This window comes from Sphaerodactylus townsendi, linkage group LG01 (assembly GCF_021028975.2).
Source record: "Sphaerodactylus townsendi isolate TG3544 linkage group LG01, MPM_Stown_v2.3, whole genome shotgun sequence".
Classification (NCBI taxonomy): Eukaryota; Metazoa; Chordata; class Lepidosauria; order Squamata; family Sphaerodactylidae; genus Sphaerodactylus; species Sphaerodactylus townsendi.
The window spans coordinates 112,699,865-112,716,699 of NC_059425.1; the positions used below are offsets into that span (position 1 = coordinate 112,699,865).

General features: G+C 40.7%; 1 protein-coding gene across 1 annotated transcript in view; it reads right to left on the reverse strand.

The window, feature by feature from the left end:
- RSPO3 (R-spondin 3) overlaps positions 1 to 16,835 on the reverse strand; it is a 56,539-nt gene that overhangs the window by 18,033 nt on the left and 21,671 nt on the right. The window contains exons 2-4 of the mRNA XM_048491223.1: positions 14,976 to 15,167; positions 13,747 to 13,893; positions 13,064 to 13,261 (exon numbers count right to left, since the gene is read on the reverse strand). Of these exons, the coding sequence (XP_048347180.1) occupies positions 13,064 to 13,261; positions 13,747 to 13,893; positions 14,976 to 15,167 (537 nt within the window). The remainder of the gene's footprint in view (positions 1 to 13,063; positions 13,262 to 13,746; positions 13,894 to 14,975; positions 15,168 to 16,835) is intronic.

Here is a 16,835-nt window from a genome sequence, read left to right on the forward strand (position 1 = left end):
GCAAGCTGCTATATTCTCAGGAAATTGAGCCATTTGTGATGTTTATACTTCTGTGCCCTGATGTCATATTTTTGTCTTCACTAGGGCTGCTGCACATTTGCTGCTAAGAAGATTTGCTGCTAAGAAGTTTGAGAACTAGAAGTTTTTGGTGGGCCTTTCTTTCATTTGGTGATTTTCCCCTGTGGTCCTTCCCCAGCTCTTCTTCCTCCTTGTGTTTTTCATTTCCTCACACTAACAGCTGGCAAGTAGACAAACAAGAGAACATATGGTAGTAAGGAGAAGCAAAGTGCCATGCTTTACTGTGGGTGATAGAAGGGGTCACCTCCAGGTTAGACTATTGTAACTTGCTCTACGTGGGTCTCCCCTTGCGTTTGATTCGGAAATTGAAACTGGTCCAGCATGCAGCGGCACGTCTACTCACAGGGAGCGCCTTTCGTGATCACATTCAGCCTGTGCTGCGCCAACTGCATTGGCTTCTGGTGGAATTCCAAATCATTTTCAAGGTCTGGGTCTTGACCTTTAAGGCCTTACGCGGCCTGGGACCCTCGTACCTTTGGGACCGCATTACCCCCTATGCCCCCACTCACCCTCTGCATCTGGCAGAGGCAAATTTACTGGTGGCCCCCGGCCCCTCTGTGATGTGGCTGGCCTCCACGCGGCCCAGGGCCTTTACGGCCCTGGCCCCGGCCTGGTGGAACACTCTTCCTCCAGCTGTCCGGGCCCTGCGGGATCTCGGTGAATTCCGCAAGGCCTGTAAGACCGAGTTGTTCCGCCGGGCCTTTGGAGCAACCAGCCGCTGAGTATGGCGCCCCTGTTCGATTACATCAAGATTACATCCTCCTATGGAGGAGCCCGGTCGCTCCTTAGGGGAGGGTTTTAAAGGAAAGGATTTACCGGGTGCCTTTTATTATGATATTACCGCTGTTTTAATGTAATTTAGTATATTTTAATGTTGGAGCTTTTATAGGTCGTTGTTGTTTTAATTGTATGGTTTGCCTTCTTATTTGTTTGTATTAATTTGTTGTACACCGCCCGGAGCCCCTCGGGGAGGGGGCGGTATAGAAATCGAAATAATAAAATAAATAAATAAAATAAGAGGACAGGCAAGCAGTAGTAGGTGCTACCTCAGTTCACCATCACTTCTGGCCCAAGCAGATGGCAGGTGAGTGAGCATTTAAAACATTGAAAAGCAGCCTCAGTGGTCTCTGCGTAGTGGCATCCCTTTCTGGGATGCTAGGGTCATGACAACTATACAAAAATGCTGGCCTCTGATGGTGGCTGTGGAAGAATGCTTTCTGTTTTGGGCTATATTGCAATATTAAGAACTTTTGGGCTATGAAACTCCCACATTTATTTTAAGAAGGACAGGAAACAGGAGAATGGTTAATTGCTCTTAAGATCCTTTATCCTGTTGATGGCAGCCTCTGGCACCCAAGTTTTGATTAGGCAAATACTTATAGCTAGCAGACAATAATATGGCCATCTCACCTCTTGGCAGGAATATGATACCTGGAGAGAAGGGAGACCTTGAGATGGCAAAATGTTAGCTTGTATCTTCCTTGATACCCCAGGAAGGGACGATTTGACCCAAAGGGAGTTGGGCAGACAGAGGAGATAAATTCCCCTGGTACAGACAGAATAGGTCCATTTTGGCTATAGATCTGGAACAAGGAACTCACTCAATCCTATGCAGAGTTACTCCAGTCTAAGCCCATTGAAATGAGTGGACTTAGACTGGACTAACTATCCTAAGGATTGCACTGTCAATTTTCACATTATTTGAGCAGTACTTCCAAATCCTATAGGAAGCTGTTGTGTGAAGCATTTTTCATGTGGCTTTGGAAGGCTTGAATAATTTTAACCCACATCAGTGAACCCATCTGAAAATCAGCTGTTTCTCTGACATGTTTAAAATTATACTGGCTAATGTGATAACCACATCACACACACACTCAAAAGCTTCCCGGATGGACTAGGAACCATGACAAGCAATATGAAAATTGGACCCATGTTCATATCAAAGTTATTTGGCTCACAACAACTGTATTGTAGGGGGAAAGTAACATTATATGCTAATTATACAAATTAGTAATTGAAACATCTTGTTGATTCCAGCTCCTGACCTATTTTCATGTGGCCCTCATTGGTCAACATTTGCCAACACTGGCTGAAGGGAATTATAATGCTGGGATTGTGACTAAGAATCACTAAGAATAAGTAAAATAATGAATGGGATCATTTGTTTTATTTAGGGGTTTAGAAAAGGGTATGCATAGCACAGTTAGCTCCTAATCTAAAAACTAGCTGTAGAGTAGCAGAATGTTTAACATCCCTTTTTCATGATTCAAAATGATATACTGGTATGAACTAATTAATAGACTTGTTTACTTGCATTATATATAGCACATTTTTAGCAGAAGCTTAAGAGGAGTTAAAGGCAGCCATGTGACCGGTTAGGTACATGTCAGCTGTTTGAAGAATGAAGAAGCAATGAGAATAGCTGCAGGAGGAAGAGGTAACACATACAATGAGTACTTAAGCAGTCAGTGCTGTGAAATCTTGGGAAGTAGTCAGCATTTATCTTTAGCCTACAATCACATCTGAAATTGACACAGAAAGTAGAAGTATTAGAAAATCTCAACAACAAAAAAAGGTGAATAAGATCTTTAACTCTTTCTGTTGGATGTCCACCATTTGTTGTCATCAGATTGGTAGCTCACTTGTAAAAGCCAAAGCACCTTATTGTACATTCTAGTTTAACATTTGGGTATTAGCAATGTAAAGGGGCCCAGATTTCACAATATGTAAACTCCATTATCTTTAAAAATCCATCTAATTTATACCTGCCTTATATTTCTAATATACTCTTTGCATGCATAAGATCATGGAGGCAGTCTTCCACTCATCCACTAGTTCTTTGATTCCTTACATGGAGGCAGTCCCTAGTTTGATGGACAGAAAGCTGTGGGAAAGGGAGAAAAAAAATCCAACTAGCTGTTGCCCATGGGAATGCTGCTCCAATCATCTCTCAAAGAAGGAATAGAATTTTGGACAGAAGAACAATAGCAGTCAGTTTGGGTCTGCCTCAGGAAGGTTGTGGCCATTTTAAAGGGTGGTTCTACCAGGTAACATGGGAGAGGGCAAAGTACCCTGATGTGAGGAGTGTCTATGGAGATTGGTAGGCCTGGTACCCTTTAGTCTGACTCTTGGGAAGGACAGGCTGATATGGATGGAGTGCTATGTATGTGAAAGGATATGACCTAATAGCTAAGCAATAAAAACATTAAAAGAAATTCAAATCACAGTCTGAAGCCATAACTAGCTGAAGTTTAAGTACCTCAGACAGGCTTATCCTGTGACACTTTTGAGGTCTGTGCTGCTGAACTGTTCTTTAACAACAGCCTGTACATAAATAAACTTCCTTTGTTATTTTTATACAACTCTTGCCTCAGTGATCTCAATGTTTCTCTTGCTCAACACAAAGTGAATCAAATGCTTTTATGCCTGCTATCATTATAACCAAGGCCCCTTCCACACATGCAGAATAATGCACTTACAATCCACTCTCACAATTGTTTGCAAGTGGATTTTGCTATTCCGCACAGTAAAATCCAGCTGCAAAGTGGATTGAAAGCATTATTCTGCACATGTGGAAGGGTCCTCAGTTACCCAAAATATTAAGAGGGTGTGCAAGTCTCCTGGATTGATTTATAGGAGACTGTCACCCAAAACCTTTTCAGTTATTCAAACAGAACTGAAATAAATCTCTGCCTGAGATATGCCAGTCTGAATGACAATTCTCTGCCAGTCTGAATGACAATTCTCTGCCAGTCTGAATGGCAATTCTGAGCAAGTTGGCAAGTATATAATCCAATGCAAGATGGCTTTGTTTGTTCATAGTACGTTAGATGACCTATAGGATGAGGAGGATTGTCTTTTATTCTTCCTATCGGCTGCTGGTGTTAAATCATTATTGCAACCACTTCACTCATGCCAAAATACTACAAATGGTCATATTGGGAGCCTGTGGCTGAGTTCTTAGTTGTCAACAGCACTTTAAATAAAGAACAGAAATATACTAGGTTCATTAAAATCCATATAAGAAAAGGAACAGGGGATTTCCTGGCAGAAGAAAGCACATTAAATATAAACAACCAAACTCTTCACAAGATTATAGTAGTAGCTTGGACTCACAGAATCCAAGTTATGATGACCCAGCAGTGTATGCAAAATGTCAGTGCTTAGATACGGTAATTAGTTTCATGTTAATTTTGAAGCCTCAGCAATCTAGGGAATAACCACAAAGAAAGGGCATTAACCGTAACCACACTGGTGTCATTCACTTGTTGTTACTAGAGAATCCTGATATTTCTCAGCTGTTTGCTCTTCAGGATTTGTTCCAAGTTTCCCCAAAGCAATGTGTTTTTCAGAGAAAGAAAACAGGACTGAGAGTGAAATATCTCATGTTCCATCAGACGCATGGTGGTTTTCTGAAAGTTATTATCAGTTATGATATCCACAGCAATTTACAGTCTCTGCTAACATTTCATGGAATGGGAAGAAGCATTGAATGTGTTATGTTTGCCTCTGTTATCAAAGATGGCTATAGATATTTGAGAACACTTGAGTGCAGGATATCTCCTTTCCCTTTCCCCATTTTCTTCCATGGCTTCTTTCCTCCTCTTCCTGAACATTTTGTAGGCAACTCCCTTTTTCCTTTTTTAATGAAGTGGTTCTTTTCTCATTCTATTTTGTGGTTCCCTTTTCCGACTCCTCAACAGGACTTCATTGTAGTGAGTAGAGCATGACCCTTCCATTTAGACCTGTTGGTGTCAGAGGGAAAGCCAAATGAAAGATGCTAAATCCCTAAACTGTTTCAGTCTGTAAATTTAACTGTAAATTTAAGAGGTTCCACAGTATTATAAAAATTCTAATTTAATAATTTTAGTAATTGCTGTGTATTTCTCTACACTATTTACATTGTGTGTAGGAAGGTGACCTGATATTGTCAGACCTTGGAAGTTAATCATGGTAAGTACTTGGAAGGGAGACCACCAAGGAAGTCTCTGCAAAGGAAGGCAATGGCAAATTGCCTCTGATTATTCACTTTAGTATTTTTTATTTATTTATTATTAGATTTCTATGTCACTCCTTCCCTTTTGGGCCCGGGATGGCTCACATCATCTCAACAGAATATAAACATATAAAATATAAACATTAAAACATCAGCAGCAATAAATACATATTAAAATAATCACAAGATGGCAATCAGCATATTCCACGCCCTCAGGTGATTAATGATGGAAATCAATATAAAAATGAAGAAGGAGAAGAAGGGGGGGGGCAGTAGGTATCATAGTTGTCTCAACCATATGCCTGGTGGAACAGTTCTGTTTTACAGACCCTGCCAAACTGCCTAAGGTCCTATGGGGCCATAGTCTCATTAGACAGAGCATTACAGACTGGGGCCAGAGCCAAAAAAATCCTGGCCCTAGTTGAGGCTAGCCAGACTCCCTTTGGTCCAGGGATCAACAGCAGATTGTTATTTGCAGATCTAAGAACTCTTTGGGGAATGTACCAGGACAGATGGTCTCGTTGGTATGCAGACCTCAGACCATTTACATTAATACAAGAACCTTGAATCTTATCCGGTACTTCACCTGCAGCCAGTGCAGCTGGCAGAGTACTGGTAGTATATGTGCCTGCCACACTGCCACATTCTGGACCAGCTGGAGCTTCCACAGAGGTCCAAGGGTAGCCATGCATAGAGCAAATTGCAGAAGTCTAATCTGGAGGTGACCGTTGCATGAATAACTGTGGCCAGCTGCTGGGAGAGATATGGAACCAGGTGCTTTGCCTGGCATAGATGGAAGAATACCAAATGAGCCGTTTGTGCCACTTGTGCCTACATAGTTAAGGAGGCATCCAGGAGCTTGTCCAGGCTCTTAACAATTGATGTGGCTGTCAACTGGACACCATACAGGGTCGGCAGCCGGAACTCCCCACCCAACCTGCAATGATCTAGAAACATGACCTCTGTCTTCAGAAATTCAGCTTCAGAAAGAGATCTAGCTCTCTTTCATCCATACAACCACAGTCTCCAAACAACTGGCTAAAACCTCTGGGGCAGCTCTTGGCCAACCCTCCATCAGCAGATATAACTAGGGCCGTTTCCGCATGGCCCAAAAACGACGGCCTGGGGGCGGTAAAAACGCCGCCCCCAGGTCGCCGTTTGCACAGGTGGCGCTGCTGCAACGCAGCAGCACCGACCTGACTGCGCTCCCCCCCCCAGGGCGGCATCAGGCCGCCCTAAACAACAACCCTTTAAAGGGTTGTTGTTGGGGGGGAAGCGTCTTCCCGGCGGCGCGGTGCGAACCGCGCCACCGGGAAGACGCTGTCTCCCTTCTCCGCCCCACTCCACGATGTCTCCGTTATCGCCTGCTTGCCGCCAAGGCCCGCCCACACTGTCCTCCGACCTCCAGGGGTGGGAGGGCGGCGATGAAGCCAGTGCAGGCGCCAGCAGGCAAAGTATATCGTCAGTCAGCGAAGCGACTCCATCTTGAACCGCCTCTCCCTCTTGAGAACCTCTGCTTGGCCATTCGCTTGCACGCCATGGCGTGCGAGCGAGGCTTTCATGCCTCACGCCAGCAGAACTCTTGGCGGCGTGGGGGCGCATGGCGGCCGTGCGGAAACGGCCTAGGTCTCAGCAGCATGCTTGAAAACCCATTGCTAGGATCACCATAAGTGGGCTGTGACTTTATGGCACTTCACACACACACACACACACACACACACACACACACACACACACACACACACACACACACACACATTGTATTTCAGATAATTTATATATTTCTGTAATGCCAAGTGGTACTTCCAATAGGCTAATGAGGTGTTTATGAAATTAATAAGAATTCAGTGTGTATGAAAATAAGTTTTAGGCTGTGTATGGGTTGTGAAATATTGATAAGAGAATTTTAAGTATTAGACAAGTTTTGTAAGTTAGATTTTAGTGGTAAACAAGTTATGTAGGTAAAGATTATGTAAGCTTAGACCACTGGTCTATTAACCAAATGGGAAAAGAAACTCCAAAGAGCAGTCTTTTAAAAGTATATAGGATTTGGTTTTTTGATGGGCAGAGGCCATTCAACTTTGTCAGGTAAATTCTACTTTTACAATAAAGCTCCATCTTTTGTCATGGCAATCAAATTTAAAATTCTGTAACCCTGATTGGTAAAAACAATTCATAATTACATTGATCTGTGGTAAAAGTTAAGAAAGGTAGTAAACTAGGGAAAAGATTCACTGGCTGAGAGCATTGCCAAAGATTAATTATCTGCATGTGAAATTTGAGCTATATCCAATAAGTGTGTTGTTTTTCAGTTATCAGAACTACAAAGCCTTATGTTTCTATGCATTCTATTGACATGATGAAATTTTTGCATTAATTCTTTTTAGGTTTAACATCTGGAATTATGTTAGATTCTATTCAATTTTGATCATACATGGGAAAGAGAGGAAGGGAGAAGTGTGAGAAAGAAGAAACTGAAAATCTACTTTTTAAAACAAGATGCACAAACAGGGTTGTGTTTATCATAAATGAGATAAATACACTCAAATATTACTAAGCTGAGGAACTATTCTAAAAATGGGATGATTTAATGCATAACTTCAATCAACTCCTGTCAACCTGTTGGGGTCGCATGACCATTATCTGCCTAGAAGAGGATCAATCAAAATTTGGAGATCATGACTGTAGATAGTAACAGTCACGTAGCAATGCAGCAAAGTAGATAGTTTGTCTAAAAGACAAGTATGGGAGAGAGGAAGGTTTGGAGTATTCTTTAAGAACAGTGCATACATTACATGTGCATTTACTGAAGAAACATATACATTGTCCATCCACAGGCTGTACATAACTGGAAATCCCATCTGGTCAGAGGGCCTGATCCCTTGTATGCATATTTAATCTACATACCTGTAAAAGTGTTTCAGTTATAAGCTGTTCAACACAATGATGGAAGGTGATAGGAGGGTGTAAGGGGAAGGCAATGATATAGAGGTTATTCTTGAACCTTCTTGAGATTATCTGGATCAACCACTAGTAACATTTCTAGCCAGCTACTCTTAGTTTGCATTCCTAAATCCTCAGTCATCAAATCCAAAACTTCTACTTTTTTCCCTTTTTTCTTAGCACTATTGGGAAAGATATGTGAAAAACCTTGCTATTAAGAGCTAAAAATGCCCCCTGTAAAAGATAAGGCATTTATTACCTACAAGAAACATACAAACCTTCACAATAATTTTGGTAGACAGAAATCAGGGAGCTGCAGGAATAATATTAAGGAGTGTATATAGACAAAAAGCTGAAACACTATATATAAAAATGTTCACACAAATTTGTGAAAATGTGTATGACAACCTGCACTGTATTTTCAAGGCAGGACACAAATCTCCTACCTCTCCCACATGAAGTCCTACCCTACTCAGAAGTAAATTGTACTATGAATAATAGGACTTACTCCTAGGCAAAAGTGCATAGGATAGCAGCCTTTGATTGCTTTATTAGATCCTATTATGCTATTTCAGTGAATGTTAATGAAATCTGGGCTCTTAAACAAAGAAAAGTGACTAGAGATGAAGTAACAATAATGCTTCCCACAGAAATGCTAAATGAACAACCTACTTTCCTTTGCAACCCATTGAATTTCATTGGTGGCTGCATTTGTGCAGTATGTGAGTGGGCGTAAATAAAAGGAATTTAATCACTTAATAGTTTAAGCCTGCTGGCATTGTATCACATTGTCTTCAACTAAAACCACAGTAGCCCTAACACTGATGAATGGCTTTGGAAATTTTAGTTAAACACTGTTTTAGGAAATCTACTGAAAGCCCAACAGGACATCCGACTGGACTCCCTCTGTATACACAAGAGTCAACTGCGTATTTATCAAATCCGGTCTACAAATATGTTGGATGCACTACATGGACGCATACTAATTAGGGATGGATGAACTGATTTTAAAAAACTAAATAAAACTTAGATGTGGCCAGAATGTTGGCCTTTTTCTCTTTTAAAAAAATCTACATATCGGCTCAAACACATGAAATAACTGTAAAACATTATAGAGGAGCTACCTTGTATTATCAGAACATTTAGCTCAGTGGATGTAATACTTTTGGGGAGGCCTGATGTTCCGTGGAAGTCCTGTATATCTGGTGTTCTTCAGTAGAGAGGTCAGCAACAGGAGACAAAAAAGGCTGCCTACACTGCTGAACTTCTACGGCAGACCTAGGACTATGTTGGGCATTTAGTGTATCAGAAAAATGTGCACAATTTTTTTTTGTATTTTTCAATTTCAGGTGTATTTGGATTTGAAAATTTGCAGAATTTCTGAAAAATGCCAAATTTCCATACTGTTACAGGAGGTTTCTTGCTTTTTTGGGAATCTCAATTTTTTTTGTCTCCATTATATTCTATAGATCAGTGGTTCTCAACCTGTGGGTTGGGACCCCTTTGGGGGTCGAACGACCCTTTCACAGGGGTCGCCTAAGACTCTCTGCATCAGTGTTCTCAATCTGTAAAATGGATAAATGTTAGGGTTGGGGGTCACCACAACATGAGGAACTGTTTTAAAGGGTTGCGGCATTTGGAAGGTTGAGAACCACTGCTATAGATAATCTTTCTGGGGCTCAGAAAGGGGGTTAAAGTAAAGGCACCACATTTGCAGTATAATTACTGGTGACACTCTTTACAAAGAACCCAGGTTTGGTAAAGATTAAGTCCAAAATGAGGAAAAAATGGGGACCAATCAAATTGGACTCCCTGACCCAATCTTTACAAAACTCAAACTTCTTATAACAAGAGTCACCAGCAGCAAATTTGATGTCCCACTTCCTACCTTTAAAAACATATCCCTGTGCCCTGGAAATATTTCTTAGGCTTCAGTGAAAAACTTTTGTGTGTTTCTGTGGGCATTCTTTAAACAATCCTTTTTTTTAAAAAAAAAAAGCTGATTTTTTTCCCCAGTTTTTTTGGATTCAGATTTTTTGGCTACTGTTAATGGAGTCCATACCCATTTTTTTTAGCCAGAAAGAAGCTGGAAAGTGCTGAAAAGGTATTTTTCAGCTGTTTTTCAGTTCAGCAAATCCAAATGCACAGCTCTATTCTAAATTCACATGGGACAATGGTGAGACCCAAAAGGTCTGACTGGTGCATTAATTCAGCATGTGTCCTATGAAAAAATCTAAAACAAATTCCAGTGTATAGAGTTTTTTGGTACACAAATCTTTATGACAAGGGTTGATGCATATAGAAAGTTTGTGTATCTGGAGTTCAATGTTCTATCAGTATTGACCTTTATGATGCTAGCAAAATTTTGCAGACCAGTTTAAAATAAATTCCTTTAAAGACCCTAATTAAATAAAAAAAAGTAGGGCTTCTATGAGCTTGGACCGCTCTTTTCCTTTCCATAGTGCTGTCAGGAAGAACAAACCTGACCAAAGATACCACCTCAGCACTCGTGGCCTTGTTGTTGCTATGACTTCTCAAGTGAGCATCGGGGATATACTTCTCAATATCTGCCAAGCAACCTGTATCTCCTTATACACTCCACAATTTTTAAAGCATGCTTAACTTTCACTACTGACTTTGAAAATTCCCAACATAGATTGAAACTATTTAAAAGCACATAGGCCGCTTCCCGCATCGGGCAGGAAATATGACGCCGCGGAAACGTGAAAAAGAAACGCTAGAGCGAAAGGCTCTCGCGACGCATAGCGGATAAAAGCGCAGTCGCGCAAGCATAAAAACGCTTTAATCAGCAATGAAGACGCTTCACAGATTCAAAAAACGCTTCGCCGCTATTTTTCCATACATTACGTGATTTTACCGACGCCGCAGAAGCCGCGGCGTAATCTCCCGCCACGGAGCCGCTCCTTTAACAATGCAGGCGACCATCGGCCAAAAGGCATATTAAGCTTAATCACCGCCCCCCCTCACACAATAATGCTTGTCCCTGGTGATTTCCCTGCATGGTCATAATTCCTTTCCTAGATCCATGTCGCCTGTGCAGATGTAGGCTGCCTCCATACACAATTCTGGTCTCGCTGGTGGCAATATGAATCCGGGACTGACAGCAGCTGGGAGGGGAGGCAATGACAGATGGGGGACAGGCAGGACATCAGGGCAGTCACATCAGCCAATCGCGCTGCTTCACGAGTGCGCAGCTGCAACGGAGCGTGGCGAGACGCCGCTTCCGCAGCGCTTCCGTGCGAACCGTCACATTTCTGCGGGGCTCCTGACGCACGCAGCTCCGCCTGTCTGTGCGAACGCTTTTTCGCGGATGCATTGCTATTTATGACGTCATCGCGTCGCTCCTTTTGTCCGTGCGGAAACGGCCATAGATTCTATGTAAACCCTAGCAGTTTCTGCCTAGAGGTAGATAACCATGTACCATAGAAAGTCAGTGAATGAACTACAGCAGATTGCTTCCTCATATCCTCTCAGAGGTGTTAAAAGATTTAAATGGAGTAGCTCTATGCAAGTTTTCTGCACATGCAAAGACTTTTCCAAGCATACCACCCAACTACTGTAATAAAGGGACTTCTTTTAGACCAGGGGTCTGCAACCTGCGGCTCTCCAGATGTTCATGGACTACAAATCCCATCAGCCTGATGGGAATTGTAGTCCATGAACATCTGGAGAGCCATAGGTTGCAGACCCCTGTTTTAGACCTAGATGTGTACAACATTTCTAGTTCATAAAGCAGTAACAACCAACAAAAAATTAACAATATAGTTGATTTTATTTTTACACATTTATTTTATAGGTTTCCAACGACTAACCCACTGGTAGATATGAATATGCACATGCATATGCACATCAATGTATATGCACATCTCATTATGTATCATTGTTGTTCATTCAAGTCAGTGGCGTACCACTGATGGGAACATGGGGCACATGCTGCAGACCCCCTCCCTCCTCCCAGCCTCTCTGCAGGCTGGTTCCTGCCCTCCCCAGGCCCCAGGGGGTAGAAGCTGACCTGCAGGGAGGTTAAGAGGGTGGGGTGCCATGGCACAGGCCAGCACAGAAGCCAGCTTGCCATCGCAGCGCCTATCCAAGCCCTGCTCCCCAAGCCCTGCCCTCCCCCACTCTCTCTGCTGGCTCACTGGCTCCAATAAGTGGGGCGCAGGGGGGCACAGGAAGTCTGATGGGGGGGTGCAGGGAGGCGGTCATGTTCCAGGTGCAATTTAGCCCCAGTATGACACTGATTTAAGTAAACAGCTCAATTAGATAATGTGATTTAGCATTTATTTCCCACAAACATTTGGTTCAAACAAATTTGAAATCTGCTTTCTAGGTAGAAAAAAGAACATTTACAGAAGGCTAAACGACATGATTGATAAAGTTTATTTATATGCATAAGTGAAAAACTTTGGTGAAAGCTTTGCAATAAATTTAAATTGCAAATACTGCTATACTTTTGTCATACCCTACCCAGCACACATCTGGAAATGACATCAATAAATTGAACTATTGAGAGTCATTTTGCATACTGCACATCAAACTAATTTGTCACACTTTTAGTTATTATGAAACCCCTTCTTCATTATTATTGATAATGCACTTTCAAGTAATCCACTCCTCAATCCACTTCTAACTAATTTTGCAGCTGGATTTTTTCTAAACGGAATAACTTGCAAACAATTGTGAAAGTGGATTGAAAGTGCATTATTCTGCATGTGTGGAAGGGGCCGGGGATTTTCATTATAATTTTTAAAAATCAAGGAAGACTCTAGCAATAGAAACCAAATTAAACAACTGTGGTTGAACAAAACAAAAGATCAGGATAAGAAGGCAGCATGAACTTGCAGCATTATGCTGTTGATAATGTCTTTTATCCAATCTCAGAACATCTGAAGCATATCTGATACTATTTGTTGAGCTGTTTGATGCCACTGAAACTAGTGTTTCAATGTGCCTTAATAAGGAATATATCCATACATTCACCTATACAAAATAATTATAAAATTAAATACAATGATGAAACTGTACCTTTTTCTCCTTTCTGGCATCTTTTTCTTTGTACAACACATTTTCTTGTCTCACTTGTATGTGGGCATGAGCTCCCCTTTGTAGAAGGAAGTTGTAGGATTTCTCTGATCCTTGTTTCATTCCCTCTTTTGAAACCGCATGTTTTCCCTTTCTTTGTGCAAGGGCTCCACGGGCTCCATTCACTAACTTTACAATGCACTGCAACATATACACAAACATGCATGATGTAAGCCTCAAACAACTCTATACTTACTTTTCACATATGAATTCTATTAGCCAGAAGTCTAAGAAAAAATTATGTCCTACAAATTTAAACATTTTTTTTACTTTAAACACACTTATTCTCAGAATCTTATTTCATTTGTGAGTTATTGGCTCAAATTATAAGGTCACCTATGCAAAACTGAGAAAAAGATTTACACAGAACAGGCTGCCACCATTTTTACTTGTGACCATAGCATGATTTGTCTTATTGCATGTCTCATGAGGGAGACCAAATTGTGAGTAGAAATGGGGCATTTGGACAAGATAATATCATCGGCAGTTTTAAAAGTATATATTTTTATTCTGAGCATGGCTTTCTTTGTTGACTTTAAACTGTCAGTTTTATAGCGGTATGGAGAACTGATATATCCAAAAGCAATTCACTTGGGCATAGTTCTTAAGACTGTTAGTTTACTTACCAATTTCATTGCACTCCATTGTGTAATTGTTGGGTTCCAGCCATTCCGGGCAGTTTTCAAGGCACTTTCCAAGATGTAAGTAAAACCCAGTTTTACACTTTGTGCAGAAATTACTGTTAAAGCAGGCTTCACAATCAGGCTTACATTCTGAAATTCAAGGAAAAAATAACTACTTCATGCAATCAATCATAATACATAATATGTATATATGACCAAGCCAGAGTAATGTGATATAATATGCAAGTCATGACAGACAGTAGCCAATAATAACTGGATGTGCCACAACCAAATGTGCTCCCACCATAAAATATTATCTGTCCCCCTAATTGCAAACTCAGACACAACAAACTTATCCATGTAATTCATATGCCACCTTTTGTCTCTCTGGCACTGGGAATGGCCTGCCATGGTGCATATATTCCCCAACATGCTTTTTCTGTAAAGCTTAGGAAAATCTACATTGTTGGAACAGTACACTTGAGTAAATTCACATGTGTTGGACTGATGTGGAAGTATACTGATATATTCCCCAAGGGAAATCCATTCCGGCAGCTTGCAGCAGAAGCTAGTTACGCACAGTATTTTTGGCTGCATCTTATCACAAAATAAACCTACCTCCTACCCTTGAAATGGTTTGCAGCTCTTTAAAATGGACTTTACATTTTTTGTTTTTTAAAAATGAAGCAACAGTGATTAATTGCTCATCCAGTATTTTAAACGGCGGGCAGCTAACTTGAAAATCGGGAAAGGTACAAACAACAAAACAGCATTCAAATTCCTTGCTTTGTAAGGAAAGAGCTGTGATTAGTCCTTTTTAAATGTGCATTCATAGACACTAACCACATTCATTACTAGTTACTTTACTGAAAGTTTCTTTTTGTGACATTATCTAAAACATGAGTTATTTCCAGCTGCTGTTAAGTCTTAAGGCACGGTCATTGCTGTGATGTCAGACTGCCAGATTTTGCTTTAGTATGTAGGGGATAATCTATATTCACTGTCAGTGTGTTGATTATATCATAGATACAGAGTGTTATATAGTTTGCACATATGTAACATGAACATTACCATAAAGTGTGGCTGAAATGGACATGTGAAGAAATTCATGAAACCTTTATAGTTTTTTGTGTAAATCAAAAAATTCAAGAATTTTAAAATACCAAATCAATAAATATAAATTTAACAACATAGCAAAGCAAACATAGTTCTGATTTTCAGCCTCAACTTACTTGTACATGCAGTTTGTTCAGGGAGTCGTGTTCCATAATATCCACTGGGACAGGAAGTAAGACATACCCCTATCTGTCTCATGCCAATCCTCTCCAGGAAAAAAAACAGTCGGGGTTTACATGTCAGGCATCCATTGTATTCAGAACATGTTGCACATCCTCCTGGACAAGGTTGGCTCACATTAGGATTCACTAAGAAGAAAAGACATCAGAAAAAAGGAAAATGTCACTTAAAATATATTTTGTTTAAAAAAACCCTGTTTTTTATAAATATAAATAAACATAGGTGTTTTCCCCACAGCCAATATATCCTGGGATAAGGAGGTGAAACATCTCAGTTCAGCCATGACTTCCACATGGCTTCTGGGTCTAACTTGGGCCCGCCCCACAAGATTTCCCTTATCTATGCCTTTCAAAAAATGATAAAATTGGCGGTTCTTTAAAAAAAACAACAGATCCTGCTCCCATGCAAACACCGCGGGAGATGGACTGGTTTATTTTTCCCGCCTTGCCGCCTGCAGCAAATCAGAATGTTGGAAAAACGGGACAGTTTGCGCATGTGCAGCAACGTCGTTGAGGAAAATGAAACTAAACCAGGGGCTATGTAAGTTCTTCCTCCGGGCCTGAACGCACTGACGGGCTGCCATGCGGAGGGAGAAACTGAGATAGAAACATCTTGGTATGTATGATCCCGGTTCCCCCGAGATATTTTGTCCGTCCGGAAAATGCCATACACTAGTCCAATATGCACATTGTGTGAATAAAAACAAAAAGTATAATTATAACATCCATGAGAAAATCAATTCATCCATATTTTCCTAATATTTATGGGATAGCACCCCACACTTTCAACACAGTCAGTGTAAAAAAAGTTTTTTACAAATCATAGAGCAATGTGTTCAATGGATATGTACTGATTTAATAATAGCCTTCACAGGAGAGTACTCAAAGCTGAAACCTTCATCAAAAATTGCCAAGAGAAACACACTGGGAAGGATTTTTCAATATGAAACAATATTCCACACATTTTAAATAATGAAAAGATAAAACTGTAGACACATTGAGTTTGATAATGAGATTAAAATTAAGCCAGAAAAGTCTAATCCTGAATTTCCTGAGAAATTGTTACACAAGGGTGAGAGGTGCAGAATTTAATTCAATCTGGCAGTGTTATTAACACAGTAGCCTCCGAATTAACCAGAGCAACCAAATCTGGACTGCTTTCAGTCCAAGAATCTTTATAAATAAACTGAGAAGATTAAAAAAAACAAGAATGGAAGGAAGAGTTTTTCCCCCAATGCCCTGCACATCCTTCCTCCAACATTTATAGGAGGTCAGTTAGGGCAACAGCACATAGAAATTCACAAGATAGTGGTATTTTTCTTAGGTCAATGTACCTTAAGGTTGTTTTGAAATGGAAAATCCACAGTGCACTAAAAAAACTTCTTTCATGAGCACTGATAGACATTTCCAGCAAGACATTTACAATCAGCATTAGAAAAGATTATTTTCTTTCTCCACCCACCCCACCACACCCAATCTAATCCTGATCTTGTTAGCGCACTAAGCCCAATTATCATCACTACTACTACTTCACTACTACTACTACTACTACTACTACTACTCACTACTACTAATTACTACTAATAATAATCATCATCACTACTACTCATCATCATCAAATTCTCAACATGACTCCATTTGTCGTTCTTAAATTTGGAGTCTGGGACCATGAACGGATAAGACCCATCTTCCGACAAACCTGAGAAAAGCCCATGTTTGCAGAAGAATCTGATTTTTTTTAAATTGGGAGGTTAACTCACCCACAAATAATTTAAGAAAGGAATGCTCTCTGCAGTG